The following is a 14,220-nucleotide window of genomic DNA, read 5'->3' as shown; positions in this document are numbered from 1 at the left end:
ATTCCTCTCCCTATGGTGGCCATCATGGCGAGGCAAGGACAGCTTCTAAAGTTCTTAGTTGTGGGTTTTATGTCCAACCTTGTTCAAAGATGCGGGTGATTTTGTAAAAAGATGCGATGAATGCCAAAGAGTGGGTGGAATTTCAAAGAAAGATGAGATGCCTCTCAATACAATTCTTGAAGTGGAAATCTTTGATGTATGGGGCATTGATTTTATAGGCCCATTTGCTAGCTCTTGTGGGAACACTTACATTTTTGTGGCGGTTGACTATGTTTCAAAGTGGGTTGAAGCCGTGGCTTTGCCCAATAATGAGGCCCGGAGTGTTGTTGCATTTCTTAAGAAAAGCATTTTTACAAGGTTTGGTACTCCTCGTGCAATTATAAGTGATAGGGGTCTCATTTTTGCAATAGAGCTTTTGACACGCTGCTTTCAAAGTATGGTGTCAATCACAAAGTTTCTACCCCCTATCATCCTCAAGCAAGTGGTCAAGTTGAAGTCTCCAACAGGGAAATCAAAAGCATATTGTCAAAGACGGTCAATGCAAATAGGACTGATTGGTCGAAGAAGTTGGATGACGCTCTTTGGGCTTATAGGACTGCTTACAAGACTCCGATTGGTATGTCCCTATACCGGTTGGTATTTGAGAAAGCTTGCCATCCACCGACTGAGTTAGAGCACAAGGCCATGTGGGCTTTGAGGAAGCTAAATCTTGAGTGGATGTTGCAGCCAATCTTTGTGTGGAGCAGCTCAATAAACTTGATGAATTCAGATTCTATGCCTACTCCAGTTCGTCCTTGTATAAGGACAAGATGAAGTACCTTCATGATAAATGTGGTCGTGGAAAGGAGTTCAAAGTAGGTGATTTGGTTCTCTTGTTCAACTCCAAGCTCAAGTCCAAATGGAGTGAACCGTTTGAAGTGGTATGTGTGACCCTGTTTGGTGCTCTTGATTTAAAGAACAAAAATGGTGAAGTCTTCAGAGTTAATGGGTACCGGGTCAAGAATTACTTGGGAAAAATTGATGACAGCCACGTGGTGGCGCTTCTTCATTTCAACTGATGTGATGGTAACTTGTGTCGTGTCACGAAGTTAAATCAGGCGCTTCTTGGGAGGCAACCCATGTGTTTTTCTTCTTGTTTTCTTTGATTTTATTTGTAGTATAGGATTGATTTTTGGGCTAACTGGTTGTGAGATGTTATAGGGTTGTGTTGATACAGTGCAGACTTAGTGGAAAAAGTGCCAGGTCTCTGATGTTGTTAATGTGGCCGCACTAGACCTCTCTCTGAGTGAAATGTAGACCTCTCTCAAGTTTGCCACTGCGGCCGTACTACATTTTGCGCGGTCCGCGGTGGACCACTGCGGCCGCAGTCCATTTTGTGCGGACAGTAGTGTGTTGCCTCCTCAAGCTTGAAAATAGTTGTGCAGTGCGGACTGCGGTCCATTTTGTGCGGTCCGCACTGGTTGGTGAGACTGGGCCCCAGGTCTTTTCTATAAATAGGGCCTGAGGCCCTCCTTGTACCCTTTTCGAACCTTTGAATCTCAGAAGCTTTAAGACACTGTTCATCACTTCCCTTGCTTGTAACTAATTGTTTGGACTCGTTATTCTTCATTTCATCTTACATCTGGTACCATTACTTGCCTTTTAATTGTTTTCTTTTATTAATTTCTTTTAGTTTTTGTTTTTATTACCTCCCTTTCTATGTTTCCTGTATTTTCTTCACTTGATTAGATTAGGATTGTTAATTTCTTGATTAGAGTAGGCCCATGTAGTTAAACACAATGGGCAATCACTTAGGGATGGACTTAGATGCAAAAATTGGACTAAAATTCAAAATCTCGTAAACCCTAACTTAGTGCCACAACTGGGCACTCAGTGCGGGCCACAGTCAATTCTGTGCAGTCCACGGTGCCCTTGTGCGGTCCGCAGTACCATTTTGTGCGGAACGCATTGAACATTGGTCTGAAAGCTGAGTCTCAGGGAATGCGACCGCACTACATTTTGTGCGGACCGCATTGCCCCCTGTGCGACCACACTACATTTTGTGCGGTCTACACTGCATAGATACAGAGTGTGGGTAGTCTAAACCCCACCTCTGTGCGGACCGCATGGCCATTTTGTGCGGTACGCATTGGCCCCTGTGCGGCCGCACACCATTTTGTGCGGTCCGCACTGGGTGACTTCTGCAAAATGTCTGCAACTTTTTTTCCTTCTGTTCTGCAATTCTATTTCTTAACTGTTGCTACTGATACTAACAAGTTCATTTGGATTGTGTTTACAGACAATGGTAAAACAACGAGGCAAAGGATCTAAACAACCTGGCAGAGGTGAATCCTCCCGGGGAGGGAAGTAGATAATGATTAAACTCACTCCCCAAGCCAGGCAAAACATTAAAAATACTAGAAAGTTGATAAGAGCAGCTGACAGAGCAATTGACATGTCGGGGAGTGAGTACGAGCCTTCCCGGGAGATTTCTTCAGATTCAGTACCAACACATATTCCTGACTGGCCGGAGAGGCATAGACTAAGAGATACACCTCCTGCATCCCCCACTGCCCAAGCATTAGTGAACATTTCTTCTGGGTCGTCTGAGGGCTCAGGTGAAGGTAGTGGGGAATACCCTCCCCTCTCCCACAACTTCATTATTTTGAGAGGGTGCAGTAGGTGATGAGGAGGAAGTAGGGGAGAAGAAGAAGTAGGAGAAGGAGGTGAACTACAGGTGGGGGTATTGCTAGAACTAGGAAGCCGGAGGTGTGGCAGGACCGGTTCGTTAGTGAAGTAGCATACCACAAATTTCGGGAATGGTGGCCAGTGAGGAAGTTGATCCCGGAGAGGAGCTTCATAGATAGAGATTTGCTACCTCACAACCCCAAAGTGAGGAGACAGTTTAGGGAGAGAGTCAGATGGGAACACTTTTTGGGGGACTGTGTGGACGCCAATGAGCACTTGGTCAAAGAATTCTACACTAATGTTGCCCACATCAAAAAGGGTACCAAGGTGACCAAGGTGCGGAACTTGAAGGCGTTATTTGATGGAAAGACAATTAATGATTACCTCGGTTTTGATGAGGAGGACGAGTCCTTGTACATGGCAAAGATGGAATTGGGCGAGGAGGTCCGCCCATGGTTAGCACAATACCTGGCAATCCCAGGTACCACCCTGACTAGTTGACTGTTGGAGTCAAGATTTTGAGGCGTAGCTTGAATTTCGAGGCAAGGGGGTGGGAGACATTTGTATGTAGCAAGTTGGACACCACGACTCATGACAACTCCCTACCCCTTCACCGGGCAGTTTTGGTGGCTTCAATCATCGTGGGGTACCCAATAAATTTGGGTAATGTGATGTCAAGAATTATTACAATTGTGGGTGCTGAGCATGACAGAAACTACCCATTCCCCAATTTTCTCACTATGTACTTCCTGGATCTGAAAGTGGAGAAGAGGCCCTTCGACATCAAAGTCAAAGTGAAGGCCCATTTTTCCTGGTACAACATGCAGGGGGATGATTACCCCAAGAGCAAGAATTTCAAGGGTACAATTACTGCTCCAACTGGCCAGTCTGAAGAGCTAGTTGTGGTAGTGACTCCTGTTGAGCCTGCCTCTACTTCCACTATTGTCCCTCCTGGTCCTTCCACCTCAGCGAACCCGGAGATTCCATCCTCTCGTGCACATCCGATTACTGCCCACCGACTGAGCCAGATAGTTTTTAGTATGAACAACTGGATGTAGAGTGCGACGTCCCAGTTGTCTACACTTACTATCACAGTAGAGGCTCAGTCGGCACCTCCGCCCCCTCAGGTTCCCCAGTCGATAGAGGATGCTCTCAAAGAGATTTTAGACAACCAGAAGAAAATCCTCGACACTCAGAAGGTGCTTACTGAGGCAGTTGATTCACATATCAAGGCTCTCAAGGAGCTTGCTCGGGAGCACAAGAAGCTGAGGAAAATATGGGCCTCCAACGAGTCCGTGAAGAAGTTGAGAGCTGATGTCGACAGACTGAAGGCAGATTAGCTGCCTTTAGACTTAGTTCTCCAGGACCCAGTGCTCGCAGCTTATTCCCAGCCAGAGCAGACACAGAGGCATCCCAAGAGGAAGAGGATGATTCCCAGAGCTGACGACGCAGTTATCTAGCTGGCAGGCCCACAGGAGACCTCATCCAGTCAGCCATAGGGTGCACCACCTCCAGAGCCTATCCAGGTCCAGGCCCAGGTCCAAGCAGCACAACAGCAGGCCACCGGGAACCAATCTGAGGTTACCGAGCATAGTGAGGACCCTGGGACCACTCATGAGCCCATGCAGACAAACAGGTCATAGGGAGTTTCTATATCCTTTTCTCTTTAATTTTTGTGCTTATTTAGTCTAGTTGGCATTGGGGACAATGCCAGCTTTCATTTGAGGGGGTAGGCCCTACATTCAGATGATTGTATATATTTTACATTCATTTTTTATGCTTTCTTGATTTTTCATCTTTGGTCTGTATATAATTCTAATATTTAGTTACATTTATCGCACTTTTATTTTACTTTGGGTCTGTATATAAAGTTATGTTACATTGTACATATTCATCTCATCTATTGTATATTCAAATCCCCTCTTGTATATATTCATCCTACTTTCCCCAAATTTTTCGTTCTTAGCTTCTTATTTATGATTCATAGCTTCTTGTTTTGAAACTTTGCAATAAGTCTTTGATTTTCTTAATGCCACGGTTCTTTCCAAAGGTAGAGTGTTGTGTAACTGGGTGGCTCTTTCCAATGATGGATGGCGTGACAACCTTCTTAAGGGTTTGAGTCCATTTTTTTTAGTAGTTAGTAGTTAAGGGTGCCTCAAGCAAAGCTTCACTTGGGCCTAGCACATTTGCCTTTGATCTTATGGTCAAAAATAATTTGTTGTGTTTAGGATGGTAAAAGTCGTTTCCTTGAGACTCTTGTGTTGACCAATAATCATCAAGTGGTTTTTCGGAACCATTGTGTGCCCAAATCCTATCTAAGATCGTTGTGGGCCCTCGACTCTATGTCTTTAGCTATCTGTGGTGAGTAATCGCATTGCAAGTCCAAGTCCCAAGCCATTGGTCTAGAACTTGCCCTGAATGTTTGTTGAGGCGAAATACTAAGTGAATTTTGACTTGAGACATGATTATAGGCTCTCCTTGGTCCAAATGATAGCTTGAACACTTCCATAGCCTACCAATGATAAGATCCCTAGTCAACCCTTTTGAGCCTTAAACCTTTTTTCTTCAAGAACCATGATACAAGCCTATACCCGTTCTAAAAGATACCCTCTCTTGGCACCCGATCTTTCCTGTAGCACATGGAAAAAGTATAAGTTTGGGGGGAGAGACGAGGATTGCAACAAAGTGGTAAAAAGGCAAAAAAATGAAGAAAAATTAAAGGAAATGAAAAAGAAGAAAAAGCAAATGGACAAAAAGAATGTTCAATGTGAAAAAGAATAAAAAGGGATTCAAGAAAAGCAAAGAATGAAAGGCGTGGAAAGTTAAAAAAAGAGAAAAGGTTTGAAATGTATAAGAAAGAGTGACAGTGTGTCCCTCTAACCCCTCAGAAAGAAGTAAAATAACTCAAAGAGTCAAGTGAATATGTGCCAAATGAAGCAAAAGAAGTGCTTAAGGGAAGATGGAACCCACTTAGACCAAAAATTTCCTACCCTGAACCAAAAGCGTTCACCATGACTCCATAAAAGCCCTACATGATCTTGAGTTGAATGAAACTTACATTAGTGGTGACTTACATAAGGGGCAAGCATATGGTACTTAGAGCCGGACTTGTGACTCTTTTTCTCGAGAGAGAGGAGTGAATCCATTGACCTCGTTTTGAGTGCCACTATTCTAAAGGTGATGTTTGCTTAGGGAGAGTTGAGGATGTGTGAATTTGGGTTCCACAATGAGCAAAGTAATAGAAAGAGTCCTTTAATGTGTTGAGTCAATTCTTGATGCTCTTGTGTCGCACTTAATCCATGGCGTTTAAAATAGTAAAAGTTGTTAATGATTCATTTGTATTGAGGGCAATTGTTAGTCCCAATTGATGCTAGATGAGGTCACTTTAGGACAACTAAAATTTTCTTGGATGTTCTCCTAAGGGGTGGGTATTATTTTGTTTGCTTGAAGACAAGCAAAGACTTAAGTTTGGGGGAGTTGATTACTAGGGATTTTGATACCTTTTATACTCCTTCCTGCTTATGTTTTGATTAGGAATTTGTACAACATAGTCCCAAAAGGCTCATAAGTTGTGCTTGATTGCAGGTGATCAACAATGTGACAAGATGTCAAAGATTAGCTCAAAAGAAGTGAAACTTGCACAAGTGCCAAAGACAAGACAAGCTCAGGCAAAACAAGCCCAGTGCGGCCGCACACCATTCTAAGCGGTCCACACTAGGAGATTCAGGCAAAGAGGCAATGCGGCTGCACTAGGTTTTGTGCATTCTGCACTGGAGTTAATGTGGTCGCACTCGATTTAGTACTGTCCGCAGACCCAAGATTCAGAGAGATGCCAGATGTGAAGTTCCAAGCTAATGCAGTCCGCAGTCTATTCTGTGCTGACCGCACTAGAAGCCTTCGCAGCTGCAGTCCATTCTGTGCGGTCCGTATTGCCCGAGTTCAGAGAGTTGTATTTTCAAGTTCAGAGCCCTAGTGCGGTCGCACTCCATTTTGTGCGGTCCGCACTAACCTCGCAGGGGTAATTTTGTCCAGATTTTTTAGCTTAGTATAAATAGCTTCTTTTTCCATTTTTAGGGTATCAGATATCGTAATCTTAGAGCTGCACTCGTGGGTTCGAGTTTCTTAGTTATTTTGGGCAATTTTAACTACTTTTCATCATTAAATCTTGTTATTTACCTTAGTGATTAATTAATATGAGTTGTTCTTCATCTATTTCTTGCTTTTCTTCATTAATTATGAGTAGCTAGACCCATAAGCTAGGGTTGTGGCTCAACCCTAGTGTGGGTAATTGATGGGTGTTGTATTTTAGGGCTAGATTGAATATGGGTGTTTGATATTTGGACTAATTTCATGGTTAATTGCTAAATTAGTGGTTGCAAACACTATTTTGTGTTTAGTTGACTTGGGCTTTTCTTGAGAAAGAGAGTCTAAGTCTCCGAAATTGGTCCAACAAGGAATTGGGGCGTACTCAAGAGATTGATAGCCACAATTAAAGGGTTAAACCTCGAGAGAGTAATACCCGACTTGAACACTAGTTGCTTGTGCAAATTTGCATACCCAATTGGTCTTGATAAAGTCAATTTGGGCAAAATCACTCGAACCACCGAGAGATGTAGAGTGGGTAATATCGTGCAACGGTTATATCATACTCCCCAATTACGTCAATCTTGTTTTAAATTCAATTACCCATCAATTAACCACCTAGGTGAGAGTCACTACCCTAGTGCCTTTTAAACCATTTGAACAACCCTGTTTAGTTTAACTCTTAGCTTAATCTAGTTTCATTTACAATTGTAGTTTTACAAAAGTAGAAGTTAATCAAAACCCCCAAAAATGATTAGAAGTGTAATTTGGAACACATACGCAATCCTAAACTAGATAGATACTCTATTCCAAATTCTAGCTCTCTGTGGAAATCGATCCCGACCCTAAATCGGGTAAAAGCTGCTCCAACCCTCTCTCGCTACTTAATTAGTAGTGTGGAGTAGGCCGCGATCAGCACGCTGCAACAGTGTTATTATGTTTGGGATCAGGTTGCGCGCCGCAAGAATTGGTAATACAAAGTGTTAATAGATCGGTTACGAGTTCCTTATTGTTTTGCTATAATTTCTAAATTGTCTTTATGCCTTTATCTTAATTTACTGTTGGTATTGATATTCCCCCGTAGCATGTACCCCCTCCCATCTTCACTTGCTTATTTCTGTTTTATTTTTCGCTGCATATTATATAACTGCACAAGTTTATTTAATAGTCGGGTCCTAGCCTCGTCACTACTTCGCCGGGGTTAGGCCAGACACTTACCAGCACATTGGGTTGGTTGTGCTGATACTACACTCTGCACTATGTGCAGATCCCGGAGAGGAAGCTTTTGGACCATAGCATTGGGTGGCTGCCTTCAGTCCAACTAGAGATCCCGATGTAGTCCTACAGGCGTCCGTAGGCCCGACGTTCTTTTCTATCTTTATATGTATTCTGTTTTCATTTGTTTTCGAGACAGACTGTACTTTCTTTTCAGACATTTGTATGTAGTATTCGTAGACAGTCCATGATATTGTGACACCGGATTCGGGTAGAGGTGTATGTTGGCATTGTCGTACTGATTTTGGTTATCATATTAAGCCTTCCGCATGTATTTACTTATCATTAATATTTCACTGTTGATCGCACGTTCTTTTTAAATTGTTAAAAGGGGGTAAATAAAAGAGTTAGTGATTTTACAATACGCGGCTTGCCTAGCTTTCAAGAGTAGGCGCCATCACGACTCGCGAGGGTGGGAAATTCGGGTCATGATAATACGTCGGTGTCAAGCATGCCCGTGAGTCTTGTATTGTAATTGTTATGACTCCGTTGTGGGTTATTCGTGCTTAATATGAGAATTTTATTATTGTTCCCTTGTCGGAATGTTGTTGTGATATTGTTGTTCCCTTGCTGGGATATTGAGGATTATCATTATTGTTCCCTTGCCGGGATGTTGTTGTGGTATTATTGTTCCCTTACCGGGATGTTGTTATTATGCTATTGTTCCCTTGCCAGGATTCTTTTATGATTGGTGTTGATAAATGAAATAGGAGCGGGTTGCACGCCTGCAACGGTAATACATAAAATGGGAGCGGGTTGCACGCCTGCAACGATAATATATGAAATGAGAACAGGTTGCACGCCTACAACAGTACAATATGAAATGGGAGCGGGTTGCACGCCTGCAATGGTACTATATGAAATGGGATCGGCTTGCACGCCTGCAACGGTACTATATGAAATGGGATCGGCTTGCATGCCTGCAACGATATTACATCTGTACTTGTTCTTCTTATTTCCTTATCTTTTGCTGGTAATTGATTTATGGTGATCCTTACATTTCTCTACTGTTATTATGTGGTTATCTCTTATTCCCCGCAGCATATTTCCCCCTCCCAACTTTAGTTGTAATTATCTGCTTCTATTTCCGCTGTATATGATTTAACTGCACAAGTTTATTTGGTAGTCTTGTCCTAGCCTCGTCACTACTTTGCCTAGGTTAGGCGAGGCACTTACCAGCACATGGGGTCGGTTGTGCTGATACTACACTCAGCACTGTGTGCAGATACTGATACCGGAGTGTTTGGACCGCAGTGAGGGTGCTGTCTTCAGTCCATTCAGGCGACCCGAGATAGGCCTGCAGACGTCCGCGGGCCTTGGCGTCTCCTCCTATCTTTTCTCTTTCTGTTTTTACTTATTCACAGACAGACTTATGTATTTCCATTCAGACCTTATTTGTAGTATTCTTAGATAGTCCGTGACTTGTGACACCAAATTCTGGGTAGTATTGTACTTCAGATTATGTTGCAGTGTTTGGTTGAATTATTAAGTTTCGACTTCCGCAATTCCTATTATTTAATTTATTCTGCTGTTTAATCACTCATTATTTTAAATTGTTGAACATGTTAACAAAAAGGGTAATGATTTTATAATATTCGGCTTGCCTAGCTTCCACGAGTAGGCATCATCACGACTCCCAAGAGTGGAAAATCTGGGTCGTGACACCACCACAACAATCTACTCTTGGTGAATTTTATTTCCGTATACATACATTATATGTGTATATTCTTTAGTTGTATTGAATTATCGTATAGCTAAGATCCTTTATATTATTTTCCGACAGTCGTATATACATGTGTATATTCTTTTTTTGTAGTGAAGTATAATAAGCCATTTTTAAGTGTTCATTATGGGTTAAAGGATGAGGTGAAACATAAGACATCATTATCATTATGGGTTAAAAGATGAGGTGAAACATAACACATCAACCCAATTCCTATGGATGTTGAAATTGGATTCCACATAAAAAAGCTATTTAAATTTAAAAATAAGATTAATTGTCAATATATATTGAACATAAAACAAAAAATTGGAGACCTAGCCCGGACGTTAAGATCCCCCCTCCCCCCCCCCCTGTTAACTTGAACAAAGAGGCAGGAGTTTATGGCGCTCAGGTTCTTATTCAATAAAAAAATGGGGGCGAAGAAACCATCAAACGTCTTGTTTTTGGGTGCTCAAGTATTTCGCAAGTTGCAGATGGTTGCAGTGGATTTGATTTTGGTTTGGCCTTTATTTGAGTTATTAATATTTAACGGCTATAAAATATATTGGACTATTCAAAAATTTTAAGTCCAAACATGAAATAATACGTTAAAAAAGATAACTATGAAAAAATTTAAGAAATATTTATAAATTACATCACAATAAATATTTTTATGTACAAAATATTTTTAAAACTTATGTATATCCAATATCGGGTTGGTTTGATTTCGATTTGATTTTTTTATTTAAAATTAAGCTAAACCAGTTATGATCTAGTTTTTTCTCCCAACAACAAACCAAATCATAGTCGGATTTTTCTCCGGTTTGACTTGGATTATCACAAACTTCAATTTTTCGGTTTCCTTTGTACACCCCTAATCGTAATAAGAAATTGGCAAAAAAAAAAATAGTATAAAGATGGCCAAAATGAATCAATAAATCAACATGGCATTACCTCCAGATTTTGCCTCACTTGGCTAGTTTTGGAAAAATTCATAGCTGCTCAATATTTTGTAATGCTATATCTCCTACTTTTCATGGATCTGATTGATCCCTATGGGACTTCGAATGTTGTAATGCTACTTAGCTTTAGTTAAATAATATCTTTCTTAATCAAAAAATAAAAATAAAAAATGATGGTTGATAGTCTCTTAAGTTCCATTTGTTTATTGAAATGTCACAACTCAAAGAGTAAGATGTCCCTGAATCTTAACATTCACATTGTTTAAAGTATACTAAAAATCTCATTAAAGACATGGCAATTTCCTTTGAGAGTCATACAATCATACATTATGCTTTGAAGAGGAGCCTTGGCGTAACTGGTAAAGTTGCTGTCATGTGATCAGGAGATTAAGAGTTCGAGCCGTGGAAACAATCTATTGTAGAAGCCGTGGAAACAACCTATTGTAGAAATGCTGGGTAAGACTGCTGTGGATCTTGTGGAATTGACCTGTTTATTCACATTTACGTGACTGAAATTAAATGCACTCTTCAAGATCATGGATCATTGGCATTATTTTGCTAACTTGCAAGAATCCAACAGAAACTTTAGCTTCTAAGATCATTATTGATAGGTCCACTGAACTAATAAGCAAACATGGTTGAAAATTTCAAGTCTTGTAGAAACAATAAACATTTTATTATCTTTTCCTTATGCACATTTAATGATCAATCAAAGAGAAAGTCACAATCTATCCTAGTGAATGATAGCCTCATGCTGTCAAAGTCAAGGCTGATATAAAAATATTGTTGTGACCAAACACCTAGTATGCTAAAAGGAAGCTTTTCTCTTTCAGATATTTTTACCGACAGGCAGAAATGGTCATTTCTTGCCTTGTGAAACAAATTTTCAGCTGTCAGCTCCATATCTGCATTTTCAGCAAAATGTAATGTTATCTTTGGGAAGTGTTGAAGATCGTGGTTGAAATCTCCATAGTAGCAGAGTTGTTCCGGACCTTTGGCAACTTCTTTCAACGTTGTACCTACCACAGATTTAATTTCCTCCTTCAATTTCTTGAATGCTATCTCAGGTAAGTAAGTTGAAGTTGCTCCACTGTCGACAAGCATTCCACCATTGTAATCGATCCTCTTGAATATACTCGGGTCGATGTCAAGAAACTTGTTCCCAACACTGATTCTTTCTAAATTTATATAGTATTTTCCCAGAACCATAAACATCGGAGTGGAGTTTTTTTCAATTATAGGCTTGTCTCCCAAAACTAGCGCGTTTGAGTCATAATTCACATCACTTATATTACCAATACAATATGAAAATCCAGTGTAATTTTGTTGAGAAACCAATGAAACAGGTCGTTGTCCAAGTCCAAGAACTCCACTGCAACCATCTGCACCTAGAGAAATACTTGAGCATCCGAAAACAAGACGTTTGATGGTCTCTTCGCTTCCATTTTTTGATTGAAATGTCACGACTTCAGAAGCAAGATGTCCCTGAGACTTACCTTTCACATAGTTTAAGGTATAGTCACATCTCCTCGAGAAACCACATGTGCCTTTAAGAGTCATAAAATCACACATAGATGTCTCACAATACACATCTTCAACATACGATGAAGAATCTGCATTCTGGTATAATGGAGCTGGTGAGGCTTCACCGCCAATGGTGAACCCACATTGGACCCAAAGTAATATACTGCCTGTGTCCATGATAAGAATTTGTGCCACGGGAGGTGTGCCAATCTTTAATGGAATAAGAAACTGAGCGCCATAAACTGGGTAAATTTGAACTTCAACGACATCTTTTTTCAATACATTTGAGACAACAACCATCAGATCTGAAATGCGAGCTTCTGATCTTTGGTTCATTTTTCTCACACGGTCTTCATGTGTGAGTTTTGGATTATAAAAAGGCGACTTGATTGATTCATAATGGATCATTTTTATAACAACCCTACTTTTCTTGGTTTCATGATAGGATGTGAAATTGGATGTGGTTAAATAAGGTTGTAGCAATAATAATACTACAAGAAACAATTTCACCATTTTGAGAAACTAAAGGGAGAGCTGTTGAGCTTTACTCTTTTCTTTTACTTTGAAAACTATAGAGAGGGAGAAAGAAATAGGCCAGTACATAGAACAATGTGATAGTTTTCTTTTATACAGTAAGCAATTCTTTCTTGTCAGTTGGAACTTGGAATAAGAGCATTGTTTCAATGAGTTAACTCCTAATTAACAACTTAAACACAAGTATGGTGTTGTCACCAAACATATTGGATCACATATTTTGTGTACCCACTGTTCATTATAAGTTGATGATCACAGAAAATTGAAGGGAAAAAAGAAAATAATGGAAAGAGCACACACTTGGTTTGTCCAAACTTTGTTAAACTTGTAATGCTAGTGAGCACACGAGTTCTGCCCCTTCCCTATGGCCTAGGGCTTCCTATGTTCCTCTCTTCCTAGATATGATATACTACAGCTACTAAATTTTTCTTTATTTGAACTACTATATAGTACATCTTAATATTTAGGGTTTAAAGTCAATTAAAATTTTACATTATATAAACTATCTTATTATTTGAGCAGGTAAATTCGATAATAATAAATGCAATTGGCCAATAGTTAAAGGTTTTAAAAATTAAAATAAATTGACAAAAGCACGTCAAATTATCAAATCCGACATATGGACAAATAATGAGTCCGTTTGGATTAGCTGATTTGAAGTAGCTGATAATCATTAGGTACTGAAAAGTACTTTTAAGTGCTAAAACTGGTTTAATAAATAAGCAGTTACGTGTTTGGGTACAAGTATTGAAATTGATAATAAGTTGCTACAATACTTGATAAAAAAAGTGCTCATAAGCTTCTTTTCTGTTAAAATAACTTAAATAACCTTAGAACTGTGCGTAATTTCTTCAAAATTTTAGATTCCAGATCGATTCAAATACAAAATATTCTATTTGTTATTTTATTTTAAATACAAGTGTGTGTAGATCAAATAAATTTTATGATAAATATAATTTATTTTATGATAAACATATAATCATAAATTATAATAATAAATAAATTGACAAAAGTTTCTCACTAAAAATAAACCTTAAGAGGACAACATATTTGAAGAAAAACAAACATTGTCTTCATCGCCACAACACTTAGAAAGCAATACACCAAAAATTTGATATGTCCTCATTTATTACATACAAATTAAAGATTAATACACAATCATATAGAGATAAATATGCAAAGGAATAGAGAATTTGCTTATCTTAAATAGTCAATGAGAATTGCAGACTTGAAGAGGCGGGGCGAGGGGGGGGGGGGGGTAGGTTGATAAAATACTTGAGGCGGTGAGTATCGATGTAGGAGTTTTGTTTTAAATGAATATTTTAAGGATAAAATAGTAAAAAATTTGGTCAAACTTAAAGTACTTATAAACTAAAAATTCATAAGCTAGGGGTGATTTTGACTTATTTTTTATTTATAAGTACTTGACTTATAAACACTTTTAACTTTACCAAACTCGTAGATAAGTCGAAA

The 14,220-nt window shown here is 39.6% G+C and overlaps 1 protein-coding gene across 1 annotated transcript; it reads right to left on the bottom strand.

Annotated features, from left to right (window-relative positions):
• Positions 1 to 11,394: 11,394 nt before the first annotated feature.
• Positions 11,395 to 12,549, bottom strand: LOC107777019 (aspartic proteinase CDR1-like). The gene has a single exon (XM_075236075.1). The coding sequence runs from the start codon at positions 12,547 to 12,549 to the stop codon at positions 11,395 to 11,397; it is 1,155 nt and encodes a 384-aa protein (XP_075092176.1).
• Between the last annotated feature and the right edge of the window lie 1,671 nt (positions 12,550 to 14,220).

Source organism: Nicotiana tabacum, chromosome 18 (assembly GCF_000715075.1).
Source record: "Nicotiana tabacum cultivar K326 chromosome 18, ASM71507v2, whole genome shotgun sequence".
NCBI classification, from domain to species: Eukaryota; Viridiplantae; Streptophyta; class Magnoliopsida; order Solanales; family Solanaceae; genus Nicotiana; species Nicotiana tabacum.
Note: the sequence above shows the minus strand (reverse complement) of the source record. Positions and strands in the feature narration are given on the sequence as shown.